General features: G+C 41.4%; 1 protein-coding gene across 1 annotated transcript in view; it reads right to left on the bottom strand.

Annotated features, from left to right (window-relative positions):
• ALK (ALK receptor tyrosine kinase) overlaps nt 1–14479 on the bottom strand; it is a 327499-nt gene that overhangs the window by 62130 nt on the left and 250890 nt on the right. Inside the window, exons 6-8 of the mRNA XM_074144531.1 lie at nt 12723–12854; nt 4668–4799; nt 3054–3154 (exon numbers count right to left, since the gene is read on the bottom strand). Of these exons, the coding sequence (XP_074000632.1) occupies nt 3054–3154; nt 4668–4799; nt 12723–12854 (365 nt within the window). The remainder of the gene's footprint in view (nt 1–3053; nt 3155–4667; nt 4800–12722; nt 12855–14479) is intronic.

Genomic DNA, 14479 nt, shown 5'->3' with positions numbered 1-14479 from the left:
CTAATGCTGTGCTTTATTGCTCAAGCTCTATAAATTCTGCATTGAAACGAGGCCACTGTTTGGATTAATTCTTTGCACTTTATGTGCATTCCTGTGCTCAATTACATGTGCTTTTTTTCCAATGAACTTTTACATGTGGTTAAAAGATTCCTGAATAATTTCCTGAGCATTTTGTTGCATCTCCCCTTTCTGGCTGCTTCAGGCTAGATACTACGGAGCATCTTCTCATGGACTACGCATACCACTTCCTGCATTTTCCCAAGATTTAGCAGAAGTGCCACATTTTCCCCTCTACCACATAAATTGGGTTTTAAACACACAGTTAATGGGGTCAACAGGCACAGGACTCTACCAAATGTACAACATGAAAAAGATAACAAAGACTGTCTGGACTGCAAACAAGAGAGATTCTTTGAAGCCAGGATACTCTAGCCAAGATTTAATAAAACAACAAAAAGAAAGAGAAAAACTAACTGAACCAAGAACAAAGGGCAGCATCACAAACTAACCACTCTGACCTGCCAAAAGCACTGAAGAACAAAGAAAATGAAAATATAAAGCTGCTCAAAACAAACAAGAGCAAAGTGCAATACAAAGCTATACACAAAGTGCAAGGTACATTAAGGCTAATCCCAAACATGTCTGGGAAAGTTCAGGCTGTGTTTATTACTCTATCTCCTGCATGCATTTTTACCCTTTTCTCATCTTTTGATGCATGTGGGGCAGTTCAGAGTAGGTCAGGCTGATTTTGCCTTTCCTAAGTTATGAGGTGCCTCCCACAGGGCATGGGAAATGCTAGGGAAGAACAGTCTGCAAGTAGCCAAGCACACTCTGGTGACCAACCTCAAGCTGGGGAGAGCACAAGGATGGAGGGTCGTGCTTGTCTTGCACTTAGCGGCAATCGAAGATCATCCAGGCCAAAGATCATCCAGGCTCTGGAGTGTCCAAGTGCTAGCATCAGCACTTTGGATCAGGCCACCCCACAGGTCTCCAGGGTGTTAGCAGTCACTTTCTCAGACTGTTCAGTTATCCCCATTGTCATTCTATCACAGTGGAAGATGAAACAGCCAGGCTGAGGGAGAAAATACAAGCCTCAAGCATCAGCAAACTCTTTGTGGCTGGTACCCACTGTGGATTGCTTGACTGCTTCCTACAGCATTGAGCCCTGGTTCCATGGACATTCTGGCCAAAACCCAGAATCCTCCAGCTTGGTAAACAGTACTACAGCAGGTAACACTCCTCATGCTGAGGCTGAAGTAATTTTAAAAGATTGGAGGATCTTTTGATTAAAGATAAAAAGATCCAGGAGAGGGGAGTGAGCTGAGTAGCCGGGGCAGCATGTTCAGGCTCATACACAGGAGTTCAGCTGAGCCAGGTGTGTAGATACTGGGGTAGACATTGCATACAAGGAGGAGGAAGGATGTTAAATGAGGTTTAAGGACAGCCTCCATCACTAATATACCTCCATCATTAATATATATCGGCACAGAATGTGAATCTGAGCAGAATCTGTTTGAGCTACTGGCATTAGCTGTCAGAACTAGCCACCACGTAAGTGAACATACAAGGAGAGCAAACAGATAAGTAACGGAGCACGCGAGCTGGATCAAATACAAGAGGGAGGGCAGGTTTATGTCTTGCTCTGACTGTGAAAGAATAAATGGGTCTAATTCGCACACACCTTGCCACATGAATCATGAGTGAATTTTGTCAGTGGGATTTCAGCTGCCAGAGAATCTGTCCTGGCTGGGACATGCCAGGTGGAGCTGTCAGCAGTGACAGGTAGAAGAAAACTCATCTTTTAGTGCCTGAACTTGAGCCAAGTCAATCGGGAAGTGATTGAGGGTGAATAAATACAGGACAACATTATGTTTTTTTCACAATCTCTTTTCTGACTATAATTTCACTATAAGGAAGTTTGTTGGCACCTATTGGAGGAGTAAGTGCGTAGGGGGGAATATCTCCTTTCTCCTCTTGTGTTGTGCTGAAAAGCTGAATTAAATTATTCTGCTCACAGACAGATTGTTCCAGTAAAATAGAATTTGAAGCCACCAGGGACTCATTGAGAAGAGAAGCTTTTACACTATATGAAAAGGCAAGAGACAAAACCCTTGCCAAACTCCTTCACTCTTTATTACTGACAGCTGCAATGCTGGATGCGTCCGGATGCCTTTTAAGTGCCAAGGGGAGTGACGGAGGTGGGATGGCATGTGAGGAGATGAAATACATGGCAGCTTCTCCCCCGACGGCAAGTTTAATTATTTGCACTGTTGTATACACAAGAAAAAAAACATACACATATTGGGAAATCATTCACTCTGATTCCTGTGTCAGGTGGATTATGAAAAACACTTGCTCTTGCTGGTCTGTCGAAGAACAAGGTCTTAAAATATTCAGAACCTGCATAAGCCTTTGTCATAGAAGGGAGGAAAAACAAGGTAGAATGTATTTCTTAAAGAAGGAGGACATGAATATATCAAGAGAGCAAAAACAGACTTTGCGTTTTGACTTTGCTATATGAACTAAGACATCCAACAGAAGTGAAGCAAACCAAACTTTAAGCCAAAGAAACACCATCTTCTATGTACTTTTCATTCCAGAGAACTTTCTAACACATCCCTTCTTGGCCTTTTTGCATTTTAAGATCAGTGGAACAGAGAGGATCTGATTCTTTTTGTCTATTCAGTGCTCAATCAACAAACACCAAACTGTACTTTGTTAGGATCAATTTTCCCAAATCCCTCTTCCTCCAGGATCCAAGAGCTTGCATGAGATGTCAGGGTGACCATTCAAGATGTGAAATGCTCTAAGTCACATGGTTCAAAGTCTTAAGTCATTGATAAATCCTATCAGTGATAATAAAATCCGTGAGGCTATAGACTAGATGCAGAGAGGTCATCTTTCTGTAATCTACAGTTTAAGGGTTAAGTACAAATGATTCAGAAATGCCAACCATTGCTGTCTACTGACCTAGTGCCTATATTTGAAAACCAGAGTCAGACTGACAAAAAATCTCTGTAAATTGCAAAAGAAAAGAGAATATCAGGACTTGCCTCGCAGGGGGAGTTCCTCAGAGGAGCTGGAAATGCAGTGCTGGTCATGACAGCGTTTGCTATTGCTGGTGCTTTGCTGGTGTTAAGGAGGAGTGCACAACCTGGATAAAAGAGCAGGAAGAAGGTCAAACTGCAGCACTTGCTTTCTGATTTCAGGGTTTGTGAAACTCCCCAGAAACCACGTTAGCTGGCTCCTACTACAGGAGAATGCCAGAGAACAGAAGGCTTTTTCAATTTCATAGGGATGTCGCTCCATGCGACAAACATACTCAGGAAATACATTTAAACCTGTCTGCCTTTCCCCTAGAGCTATCTTCTGTTCCTCCATGACTTCAGATTCATCCTCCTTGCAAGGCTGAATAACAAAATGTATCTTTTATGAACAAAAAAGTAACTCCGAAGAGAATATTTCTCTTGGCCAATCCCCAAACAAAATACAATGATGGCAAACCACCACCAGAGTAATATTAATGCAGCTGGAGGCCCCTTTGCTCCTTTAATCATTTGTTGTAACAAGAGGAACAAGGACAGTAGTAACACTAGGGTTTTTCCTTGGCAGCTCTGTATGAAAAGGTGTGTATTTGCACACACCTTTGTATTTCAGCTCTGCCCTCCAGTTCAGGACAGTACCAGTGCTTCAAGCCCCGTTCTTTGGGCTTTCATTAAAATTGCCTTTACAGCACAGACAACCCAGGAATCAGCAGCACTTTATTGCCAGCTCCCCGCAGTACCTTCTTTCTGGCTCTTTGCCTTCATGTTTACCTGTGCTTCCATCACTTTGTGGTCTGTAATACTGTGGGCTGAGCCCTCAGACAGCATAAGCACACTGTAGCCCATACCACTTCACACAAAAGCAGAGAGAATCTTACTCTTCATGTTTAACACCAGATCTAACTTTCTAAAGCGATGTTGGGACTATACACCATTAACCCTGATGCTATTATTGTATCGCTTTAGATGCTCTGTGCCTCGCTAATAAATGCCTCCAATGATGTATGCTATTGCATTAGGAAAAAGCTTCTCCTGGCAGGCAGCCTGTTTGCCAAAACTCAACCAGCAGTTCAGTGGTTCAAAAACTCAACCAGTTCAATGCCCAGGGTATAAACCTTCAACGATTTGTACGAGAAGGATTAGAAACAAACTACTGGGATTTGGCGGTAGGAAACAAGTATGGAGTAATTATACATAGAAGTGGAACTCAAGGGACAATGGAACAAAAAGAAGAAAAATTAGGAAATGAGAAGAGGAAAAAAGAAGCAGAACAGAGAAACAGAGGAAGTAAATAGGAAGATCGGAAAGAACAAAATCAGATCAGTATGGAGGAGGGTCGTGCAGATGAATACTTGGTATGATGTTGTTTAGAAAGGGTCAAGATTAGTATCTGGTATCAGTTGTGGAGACCTGAAGTGCCAGTCTATACCCTCAAGACATAAAGTAAGCAGGACAGTCTTTTGCTCAAAGCACTTAGTAGAGAGATGGCTTTTGTTTCACTGGAGGTTGAATACGTAAGTATATAGGAAAACGTGCCTTGTGTTTTATTCCCTCTCCCCACCATTTGTGCATCTTCTTTGCTCTCCACTGCATTCTCTGCACTTACTATTTACTCTTACACACCTTTTAAGGAAGGAAAACGGTTGTGCTCCGGGCTTCCAATCCGCCATGGAGAAGGATGGGACGCAGAAGAGCCCTGCATCCAGCCACAGTCTCCTTCTTCAAACGAACAGTAGAAGCCAGAGGGGAGATTTTCTGCAAGAGGGAAAGACACAGGCACATACAGAAAAAACCCAGGTGAGCTGAGGAGAAGACTTGTGGGCACACAGAGAAGCTGCAGTGACTATTCTGACCAGGTTGCTCAGGCCCGAGGACACCCCCACAGCTACTCAGTCCTTTTGTGTGCAATCATGCATGTGCCTGACCATGGGGAGGGTGGTGGCAAGGGTAACAACCCCCAGATTGTGACTAAGTGGCTCCCCCCTACACTATGACGCATCCAAGTGAGAGGATACATCTCAGCGTATACTATGGGGTCTCCTAAATACCTGGCCTCTACAACTCCATGGGTATAAACCCACTGAAGGTTACACCTTGGAGATGGCTTTCCTAACCTTTCCTTCTGCAGCCCCACGGAGGGAAATCCTGGAGAGGGTTAAGTTCCTACCACAATTCCCCTCCCTTACAGTCTAGGTCTCCAGTCAACCCAGCTCAGCAATGTGACCTTTCTGGAAGCACTGAGGTGGTCTCAGGTAAAGCACTGAATCGTTTTGTGCCTCAGTTTTTGCACCTATGGATCTGTTCGGTGAGATGAATGGGTGAAAAGAGGATAGTTTATTTTAAGCCATAATTTCAGGCTTTGAAGCCCACTCATTCTGTCACTGGCTTGGGATTTCAGGCAAGTTTCCAGCTGCAAACAATAAAGTTACATTAGCTTTTTGCCTTTAAATTAACCAGTTTTAAAGTAATAGTCATCTCGTTCAAAGCAGAAGGTAACTTCATGACACCTTCGTCTCTTTCTCTACCTACATTGCAAATTCTTCTTACAAATGGTGCAAAGCACTGCTCCTCTTGCCCCGAGTCACACACTTATATTGCCATAGGTGAACATCCTCTACTTGGCCATGAATCACACATTTCCTTAAAATCTCATGAAGTAATTTTCCCATCATCCTCTATAAACACTCACTGCCTCCCTAATTTCTACTGTAGTCCAGTTCTACCTTTGCTTTTCTCTTCTTCAACATGAGGCCAGACTCTGGACTTAAGTAACCTCAGCAGAAAACAGACCTTGTTAAATGCCATGTAAAATCACAACCACTGTAACATGATTTTCACTTTGAGTGAATCACTAATGATCCTTAATGTAGATTTTGCATCCAGGGTGCAGCTGACAACTCTGCCAGGTACCAGAAGGCTTCCCAGTAGTAAAAAGGGCACAAACTGGGTTTTATGGGGAAAAAGGTAGAGCACAAAGCCAGCCTGGCAGAAAAAGGTGCTCTTTTAATATAGAGGATGATAGAAGAGAAGTAAAGAAGAGCAATCAATCATTTTACCCTACTATAGATTCTAACCAGTCCTTGGGGCCGGTAGTACAAAGCCCCTGAATAAGCTTATTCAGTGAGGATGATCCTTCTCCCAGTAAACCAGAAAACCTGCTGTGATGAACAGATGTAGCCATAAAAGGGATGATGATATTCCTGATTTCTCAGAGTTTTTACATCATTGCCTACTCAAATCTGTACTAAAAACCGTTTTAGCCCACATTTGTTTTCTCCTTCCCTGTTCCCCTGAACTTCCCCTAAAACTATCTTTTTTTTTGGTTGTGGGTTGTTGTTGGTTTTTATTGAAAGGAAGGAAAATGAGACAAGAAATCTATTTAAAACTGCAAGATAAAAATAAAATTTCATGTGCAAACACATAATAAACTCACATAGCCAGGATATTAGTTTTTTCTTTCCACTGCTTGTCAAAATCAGAGCAAAACTTTCTTAATTTACAAAATGTAGGATAGACTACAAACTCCTAGAGCAAGCGGATGCGCTGGTCATGTGATAGTGGCAATTTCATTCGCTTTTCTTTGAGAAGAGTAGACTCTTGGACTCAGATTTGGTTGTGATTATCAGGAATTTTTACCTCTGAAATTCTCTCATTTTGAAGTGAGGCACCAGTATCCAAATCCCAGATCATTCGAAATATCAGCAGAAGCCCCTAGCTGAGATTGCAGGTCAATTAAATACCTGCTCACATGGCCTCAGCTTTGACTCGCACACCTCAAAAGGCAATTCATTGTCAGTGGCACATTCACCCACTCCCTGTTCTACCCAGAGAAAACAGCTGGGGAACACCACAACTGCAGGGTCTCAACCATGAGTATTTCATTTTCTAGGAGCCGAATCACAACTCACTTCACAGAGGAAACTGAAACAAATCTTACATCTGCCAGATTTGAACCTGGACCCTGAAATGGAGATGAGCCATGTTTTATTGTCAATTTCTGTAAGCACCCAAATTTGTTATGAAAAGATCAAAACCTGCACTGGAGTTAAGGCTTTTCCAAGTTTTTCCTTTTAAAAACCTTCAAATTCATTCAGCCTAGTCTTTAAATGTGGAGCTGTTATGCAGAGAGTTGCCTCCTTGTGTTTTACCCCTCGACGGAACTTAATTCTATTTCATTGCACAGCCTGAGGCTGGGATCCAAAAAAAATGACAAATTATAATGTGTCCTGAATTCCTACTGAAACAGCTTGGCTCAGTGTCCAACTGAATTCATTTCATGGCCATACGCTATCTAGGATGATGTAAACAAGCCAGAGCAGCAGGAGGAGTCATCTAAGTAGCAATCCCTGCCCGGAGGCCAGAAAAAGCTCACTGTCGATGAACAAGTAAGGACATAAATAAAAAGCTATTACTTTCCCAGAAAATTTCATTCCTCCTCTGCAAATTAATTTTTTATGAATTTTCAGATGTCCCATGCACTGGATGCCTTTTCTCTGCTGCTCTTTCTTACTTTGAACCCATACAGCACCTACAATTCCACATATTGCTACTCCACATAGAGCTCTTTGGCTGGCACTCTCTGTCGATGTGCACTTCTCCATTTTCTGAATGTTTATAATTCAAACTCAAATTAGTGCAGACACTGCACTGACGAGGGAAAGCTAATCTGACTCTATTGGAAAAATCAAGTAAACCAAGGGCCAGGAGTAATGAAGTGGTCTACTGAAACTTCCCATGTTGGATATTATTATTAGTGACAGAAACCTCAAAAAACTTAGACCTCAGCAAGATTAAGATGCAGCTTGTGGATATGGGACGGAGAACACAGTAACCCAGTGAGACTGGAGCACTGTGAGAATGTAAGAGTCTGTGCTTTTATTTGAATGATGAAGTAGAGAAAAGCTGTAGGATGTTAAACTTCTTCCTAGCCAAATATTTTCAAGCCTTCAGAATGATTTAGATTCTGCTTGAAAGGTAACTGAGTTCAAGTTTTTTTTAACTTTAACGCAGACTTTTCATCCTTTAATAGCAAGAAAAATTAGCAACTGGCATAATTTATGAAGCGGATGAAGCACGCTCTTGTTTCCAAACTAGGTGTAAATCAACCAGATACTATAGTTTAATCTTTTGGGTGAAATTCCAGGCATATTATAAAAAACACAAGCATAAAAATCTACTTCTACTCTGGTATGTATGGACTCGTACCAAATGTAGGAGGAAATCTCAGAAAGCCAAAAGATTATCTACTGAAAGAACTTAAATAAGCACATGAATCTTAAACACGAGCTTGTTTCAATGGCTGCCTATATGCTAGAAAGTTGGTCTGCCAAATTCTGCCAGAAATGAAGCATAAAAAGGGAAAATACTTTTCCACACAGTCAACAAAGAGTTATCCTGTAATGCCAGAAGGCTTTGCTGAGATCAGAACTGCCAGAGGTTAGAATTTGTTGCTAGAGGTACAGCTTTTGATCAAGAAGGAAGCAAAAGGACTAGTGTATGCAAGACAGGAACCTTAAGAGAACGCTGAGTGGCAACAGGTCGCTACTTCATCATTTTGCTCGCAGGGAGACTCTGCTGGGCCGGATCTATTGCTAGGACATAAATGAATCCTGTGGTTTCTTCTTGCGTTTTTGCCTGGAAAGTAAACCGGCCCCTGTAGAATTAATTATCTATACTTTTTTGGTCACTTGCTCATGTTGTCACAAAAAAATCAAACTTTATAGGTTCCTATTCTAGCTGCCATCTGGTCTTTTGACAGATGTGGGCATGCACTCCTCCAGCCACAGCGCACAGCCCGAGTCACTCCTTTCCTGAATCAGACACTAGTCTTCTTTATCTCACCTGGCAACGTGTTTAACATCTTTAAATATTCAATGAGGCAAAGAGTGAAAATTACCCTATATCCCAGTGGTTATGAGATTTACTTGAAAGATGGAGGACATTACTTTTAATCCCTATTCCAGGTAAAATTTATAAAATGTGGAAGAGTAACCACAGGAGAGACTCCAGTAACCCTTTTTCTTCTGAACTAGACCAGAAATCCAGACCACAATCTTGGAAACTCTCCATGGATACAGGAAATAACGGGTTCAAATTCATTCAGGCAGAAGAAAGAATCAGTCCTGGGTGAATCCTTTAAGTTCTGGGTCTCTATATAATAAATATACTATTAGCACCTCCATTCTTTGTAATTTTGTTTTCTTTAAAAAATACATTCATTACTTTCCTAATATGCGTTGACTGATCAACCAATATTTTCCCAGGCTGCAATTTTTTGGTGAATTTGAGACAGAAAATAAAACAATTTTGGACTAGCCAAAAGTATATGTACTCTTTTTCAGTAAAACTTTCTTTTTTGTCCAGACTTGCTGCCCTGCAACAAAAGATTACTGTATTAAAATCCAAGATACTAACTAAAAAGAGAAGGACAAAACTACTGAAACAAATTCTCCCTTTCTGTAAAGCAGAGCTCTGCCAATCTATATTAGTAAATAATTTGAGTTTTCAGTCTGTCTTGTACCATACCAGTTATATTACATGTATGACTGTCTACTACAATAAGAGGAAGTATGTTGGTTTTTTTACAATAAGTTATAATCCACAAAAGCATGAATTTACTAGCAAAAACATAAGACGACTGCTATCTGAAGTCTCTGCAAAGTAGTTTCCAGTGTGGCACTTCCATCAGTCTGTTAAATCTGTATGTCTGATCCCAAATCAACACAGTTCGGCATGTAATTCCACATCCGCCTCTTTGAAGCTGTCTTTTGCTCCTGCAAGAATATTTGATTATGACTCAAACAGCAACATGCTTTTCTCTTGGGGTCATCCCTCTCTGATTCTACACTCTCTACACAGACTAATTGGTAGCATGCAGAACAGGCACCATGACATTTCATTGGCCATTAATAAGTAAAGAGATGTTAACAAGCAGCTGGCGTTAGAAAGATTTTTTTTTTTTTTTTTAGCTAAGAAAGGAACAAAAATCAAATGAATAGGAAGAAAAAAAAAAAAGAATATCAGTACCTGCACAGCTGAACGACCGTGAAAGGAAAAAAACCCCAACAACTCCTTGAAGCTCAAAGATAGAAGCCTTTGGTTAATGGCAATTTTAAAAGCTCCCCGTCAGTTTCAAGCATGGCTACATCTTTTTCTGACAGCTCTTTTGTGTAAGCAAAAGGATTTGGGAAACCCCTTTCTCTGCTTTCTATATGTGAATCACTTTTCGCCACACTTGCAAAAAGCTGATGAAAACATCCGCGTTGCTTAGGAGCAAAATGACAACTGAAATGCTGAAAGATGACACGTTTTGTGTTGGGCTTCCATGCAGATGTAACTGACATCTAAAACAGCAGATCAGTTCTCTGTTTTGTGTAAGAAATCTTACTCCACAAAGGCGCAGCAAAGAGGCAAAAGCAGAGAAATCAGCCAAAACTGAGCAGGTTTCTAAGCGAATAAGCAGACATAGCCACAGCTTGAGCTCTTGCTAAAGTAAGCCAGTCTTTTTTGCTGCTTGGGTGGAAGATGGTGCTTTTCAGGGCTTTTGGCTGGGAGTAAGAGCTCTCACTCCCAGTACCTGTGGTTGAAAACAAGCCGTGTGGTCCTCTCTTCAAGCTAGGGAGTGACGCTCTGCTAAACAGTTAAACGTGTTCTGCTTTTTACATTTTCTCATTTACGTTCTCAGAACATTCTTTGCTGACACAACTGTAAGTGCTACACTGCTTTATGCAAACGGCTAAAGATGAAAGCTGCATGGAGGGGAAAAAGGCAACCACACCAACCCCCGCGGAAAGTGTATGCCAGAGAGGGACAGATCACTTTACCAACTGGCTCATCGTGGGATACAGGGTGGCAGCTGGGGGCAAAAACAGAGGTATGTGAAAGAAAAAGCTCCTGATATGTGAATATGGTCGAGACACCAGGCAGAGGCACAGCCAGTGTTTGAAAATAACAGATAAGCAGGTTTCTCTAAGCCTGCCCCGTCCTGGGGTAGTATTGCATCCATGATGGGTACAACTCCACCTGGTGAGCTCTGCTCTTCCCACTGGTATGGACAGGATTACCCTTAGAAGGCAGAGCCATTTATAGCAGAATAACACAACAGTGTATTTGACATACAGTTGATGGTAAATAACACATATTCTCTACTTCCAATGAAATGAAAATGCATTCAGAATCAGAGTCACAGAACTGTAGGGGTTGGAAGGGCCCTTCAGAGATCATCTAGTCCAATCCCCTGATTCAACCTACTGATTATCATAATTTACTAGTTTTTGTTTTGTTTTAAGTGTAGAACACAACAGAAACAACATTATGAGGTTTTAGAACTCTGTTTTAAAGCTCTTAGGCAAAAAGAAGTTTTCAATACTACTAATATGAAGCATCACTGGTTCCAAGGAGCTGCAAGTCTGCAGTGATGACACTGTTCCTCTGTGAAAGCAAATTTCATGTTCACTGAACGTGTGTCTCTAATGAGTATAATTTCAAATTATGACACTGTCTAACATGACGGAGAAGAGTATAATTTCAAGCTTTTAACTAGTTTACTAGATGAACCCAGGTCAAACCACTGTTCTCCACACCTATAAAATGTGTTACTTTATTTCTTTGTTAGTTCCAAAGAACTGGAAGATGTGTGTCATTCCTATGTTAAATTTATGCTAGAAACAGCAAAGGTCTGTTGGTCTAGGCATCACCTATATCAATACAGCTTGTTTGAATCACCTTACCCAGATTCTCCCCTGCTCTAGCTGTTGCATATGAAAGTTAAACTGAGAATAATCGCCTCTTCTATCCCAAACGCTTTTGCTGGGACTGGTATTTTGGTCAGGGAACACATTTTTTGCACACCAAATCAATGCAGCTTTGTTGACAGAAGTCCATAGACTTGATCAGCTGTGACACATACATTTTAAATTGGTAAATGATGAACTCTCAATGATTATTTTTCTTGACATATTTGCCCTGTGGATAACCACATGGCTGACAATCCACCAGTCCTAACTATCTGTAAACTGGCAAAGGAGAAGACACTGGAAGTAGAACATGTGGAGGTACAGAAAAGAGATAAGGCATCTTCAAGATGGTTAAAGGAAGGTCCTAATGTATCTAGGTTATGCAGCACATTTACAAAGTATTCAGGCACAGCAAGTTTTCAGAAAACTAAGGCTGCTATCTATCTTCTGCTGCATTTTATTAGACTACTGCCTGCTGAAGAGGATAGAAAACAAGAGGAATTACAAAGAGTAGCTGGTCAAAGACAAGCTACTGGCTCAACTCATTTTTCATCTTGGAAGTTTTCTGCTTCCTCTCCCTTCTGCCACATGCTGTGGTACATTTTGATTAAAAGCTCTAACAAACTATACATTTCATAATTCTGTAAGGCATTTAGCTATTCAGGCTATACTTCCTTTACATTTTTGATCAGGACTTTGAAAGAGATGAAGTACTAAGAGCATCTTAAGAACCTGCTGCAGAACTAATACGGGTGAGTACAGGAACATATCAAATGGTCCACTACAGGCAGGCATCCAGAGAAACGGCACGAGTTATGGAGGATACTGGTCTTTTGATAGTACTGAATTAGTCTGCTAGTGCTAAAGTCTCAGGCATTGAAATTGAAAACAAGAAATGCTTTTGGAAAAGGAGGACACAGCCTGGGGGTTTAGATTTACTCACTGCACATATCTCCCTCATCTTCTCCCTCGGCGCAGTCCCTGATAAAGTCACACGCCTGCCCCAGTCTGATCGCCGTCCCATTCCAGCAGCTGAAGGAACCCTCGAGAGCCATTTTTGAGCCAGAAGCAGATCCTAGAGAAAAAGAAAACAAAAACGACTTCAGATTAGTGAATTGCCTTCCTCTCAACCAGCAGGTCATAGGATCCTAGATAACAGTGAAGGGGAGAACACCTTGTGAAATCCCTTCAATCCAATAATTGCTTTATAAAGTAATTATTTTATTTTGTTTGACCTGGTTAATCGTGTCAAATATCTAATGGTCCACCTAACAGACAACTTCAGTTCCCCAGACATTTCTGGTATTTTAACTTGGAAGGCGTCTTTGACCCTTGAAAAGAGGACTGAAATCCTGTAACGTGCTCTGTGGTACTTCTCAGGAACACCACAATACACATGATAGATTTTTATTTGTATGTGAATTTACTGCTAGACTGACAATCCTAAATACTGATATCCTCTCTGTCAGCTCAGAAATAACATGGCTACACGGTTTGGAAAGCACACAAGCTTTCATCATACCCTCCTGTCAACATGTATTACCTATGACTTGGATGTATCACGTTGTCACATTCTCTCTGTAAGACAGAAAACAGCCTGATCTCTGCTTGTAGTTTTCTTTCTCTTCTATACCCACTCCTGCTCCTGCATTACCCTCCCCACGAGTCAGGGAGCCCACAGTAAACTACATCTACCAAGATACAAAAAACATTAATTCATTTTATCTTTGCTAATCCGCAAAAGGCAGGTAGCAATGTGGAAAGCAGCCAACCCTTATGAAATTAGGTCACTGAACACTAGCATTAGAGGTCAGTATCATCCATTCAGAAATGATCCTGAGTACTTGTCCCTTAGCACTGTCCTTTTCTGGAGGCACTTGATTCCGTTGGCAGATGCAAAGCCAGAGATCATCCAACCTGATGGGTACCATTTTCCTTACTGTTGGAATTCTCTCATCCTGAGTCCTTCAATTGTGGCCAGGAGAGATACTTAGGACAAGGTGGGTTTTTTTTATTTATTTTTTTAAGAGACACATGCTCTAGATCAGCCACCTGAAGGAGGCAGGAATTAGTTCAGCAACATCCTACGGTCAGTACATATGGAGGAGGCAAAGCTTGGGAAGTGACAGAGCTCCTTCCACAAAAAACCTGGATGTAGATGCAACTCACCAAAACCTTCCTGACTCTCTGCAGGGATGTGCTTCCAGTCACTTCTCCTCGAAGGCAAAGCTAAGAAGTACAAAGAGGTCTGTGCTGGGAATTCTCCACTGCAACAACTCCTGCTCTGTCTCATATTAAATGGGTAAATGCTCAAGATTAAACCAAAGCCTCTGGGCAGAGTGAACCATTGTTTGCCTAACTCATCCATGCTTGCTAAACAGCACAGCTACATCATATTCACTGGTACTACAGGGAGTTGGGAATCACTGGTGATTCAATTAGATGTGCACTTGATACTTTTATTTATATTGCCTGCCAAAACTAAAAATTAATGAAGCATGTAGGAAAACAACCACTATTTCTCTTCAAGCCTATTTTATGGCGCAAATCAATTCAGGAGTGTGGGGAATACATGCCAAATCTTTTAATAAAGGACCCCAGCTCCTGAAAAGGGTGCTCTGCGTTATTGTCAGCTCGATTTTTTTGCCTGCCTTGGAGCAATTCGGGCTTGCCGCATACGGCCTGCACAATGCCCTTGTA

This window comes from Numenius arquata, chromosome 2 (genome assembly GCF_964106895.1).
Source record: "Numenius arquata chromosome 2, bNumArq3.hap1.1, whole genome shotgun sequence".
In the NCBI taxonomy this organism is placed as follows: Eukaryota; Metazoa; Chordata; class Aves; order Charadriiformes; family Scolopacidae; genus Numenius; species Numenius arquata.
The sequence above is the reverse complement of the archived record's forward strand: the minus strand, read 5'-3'. Positions and strand labels throughout refer to the sequence as shown.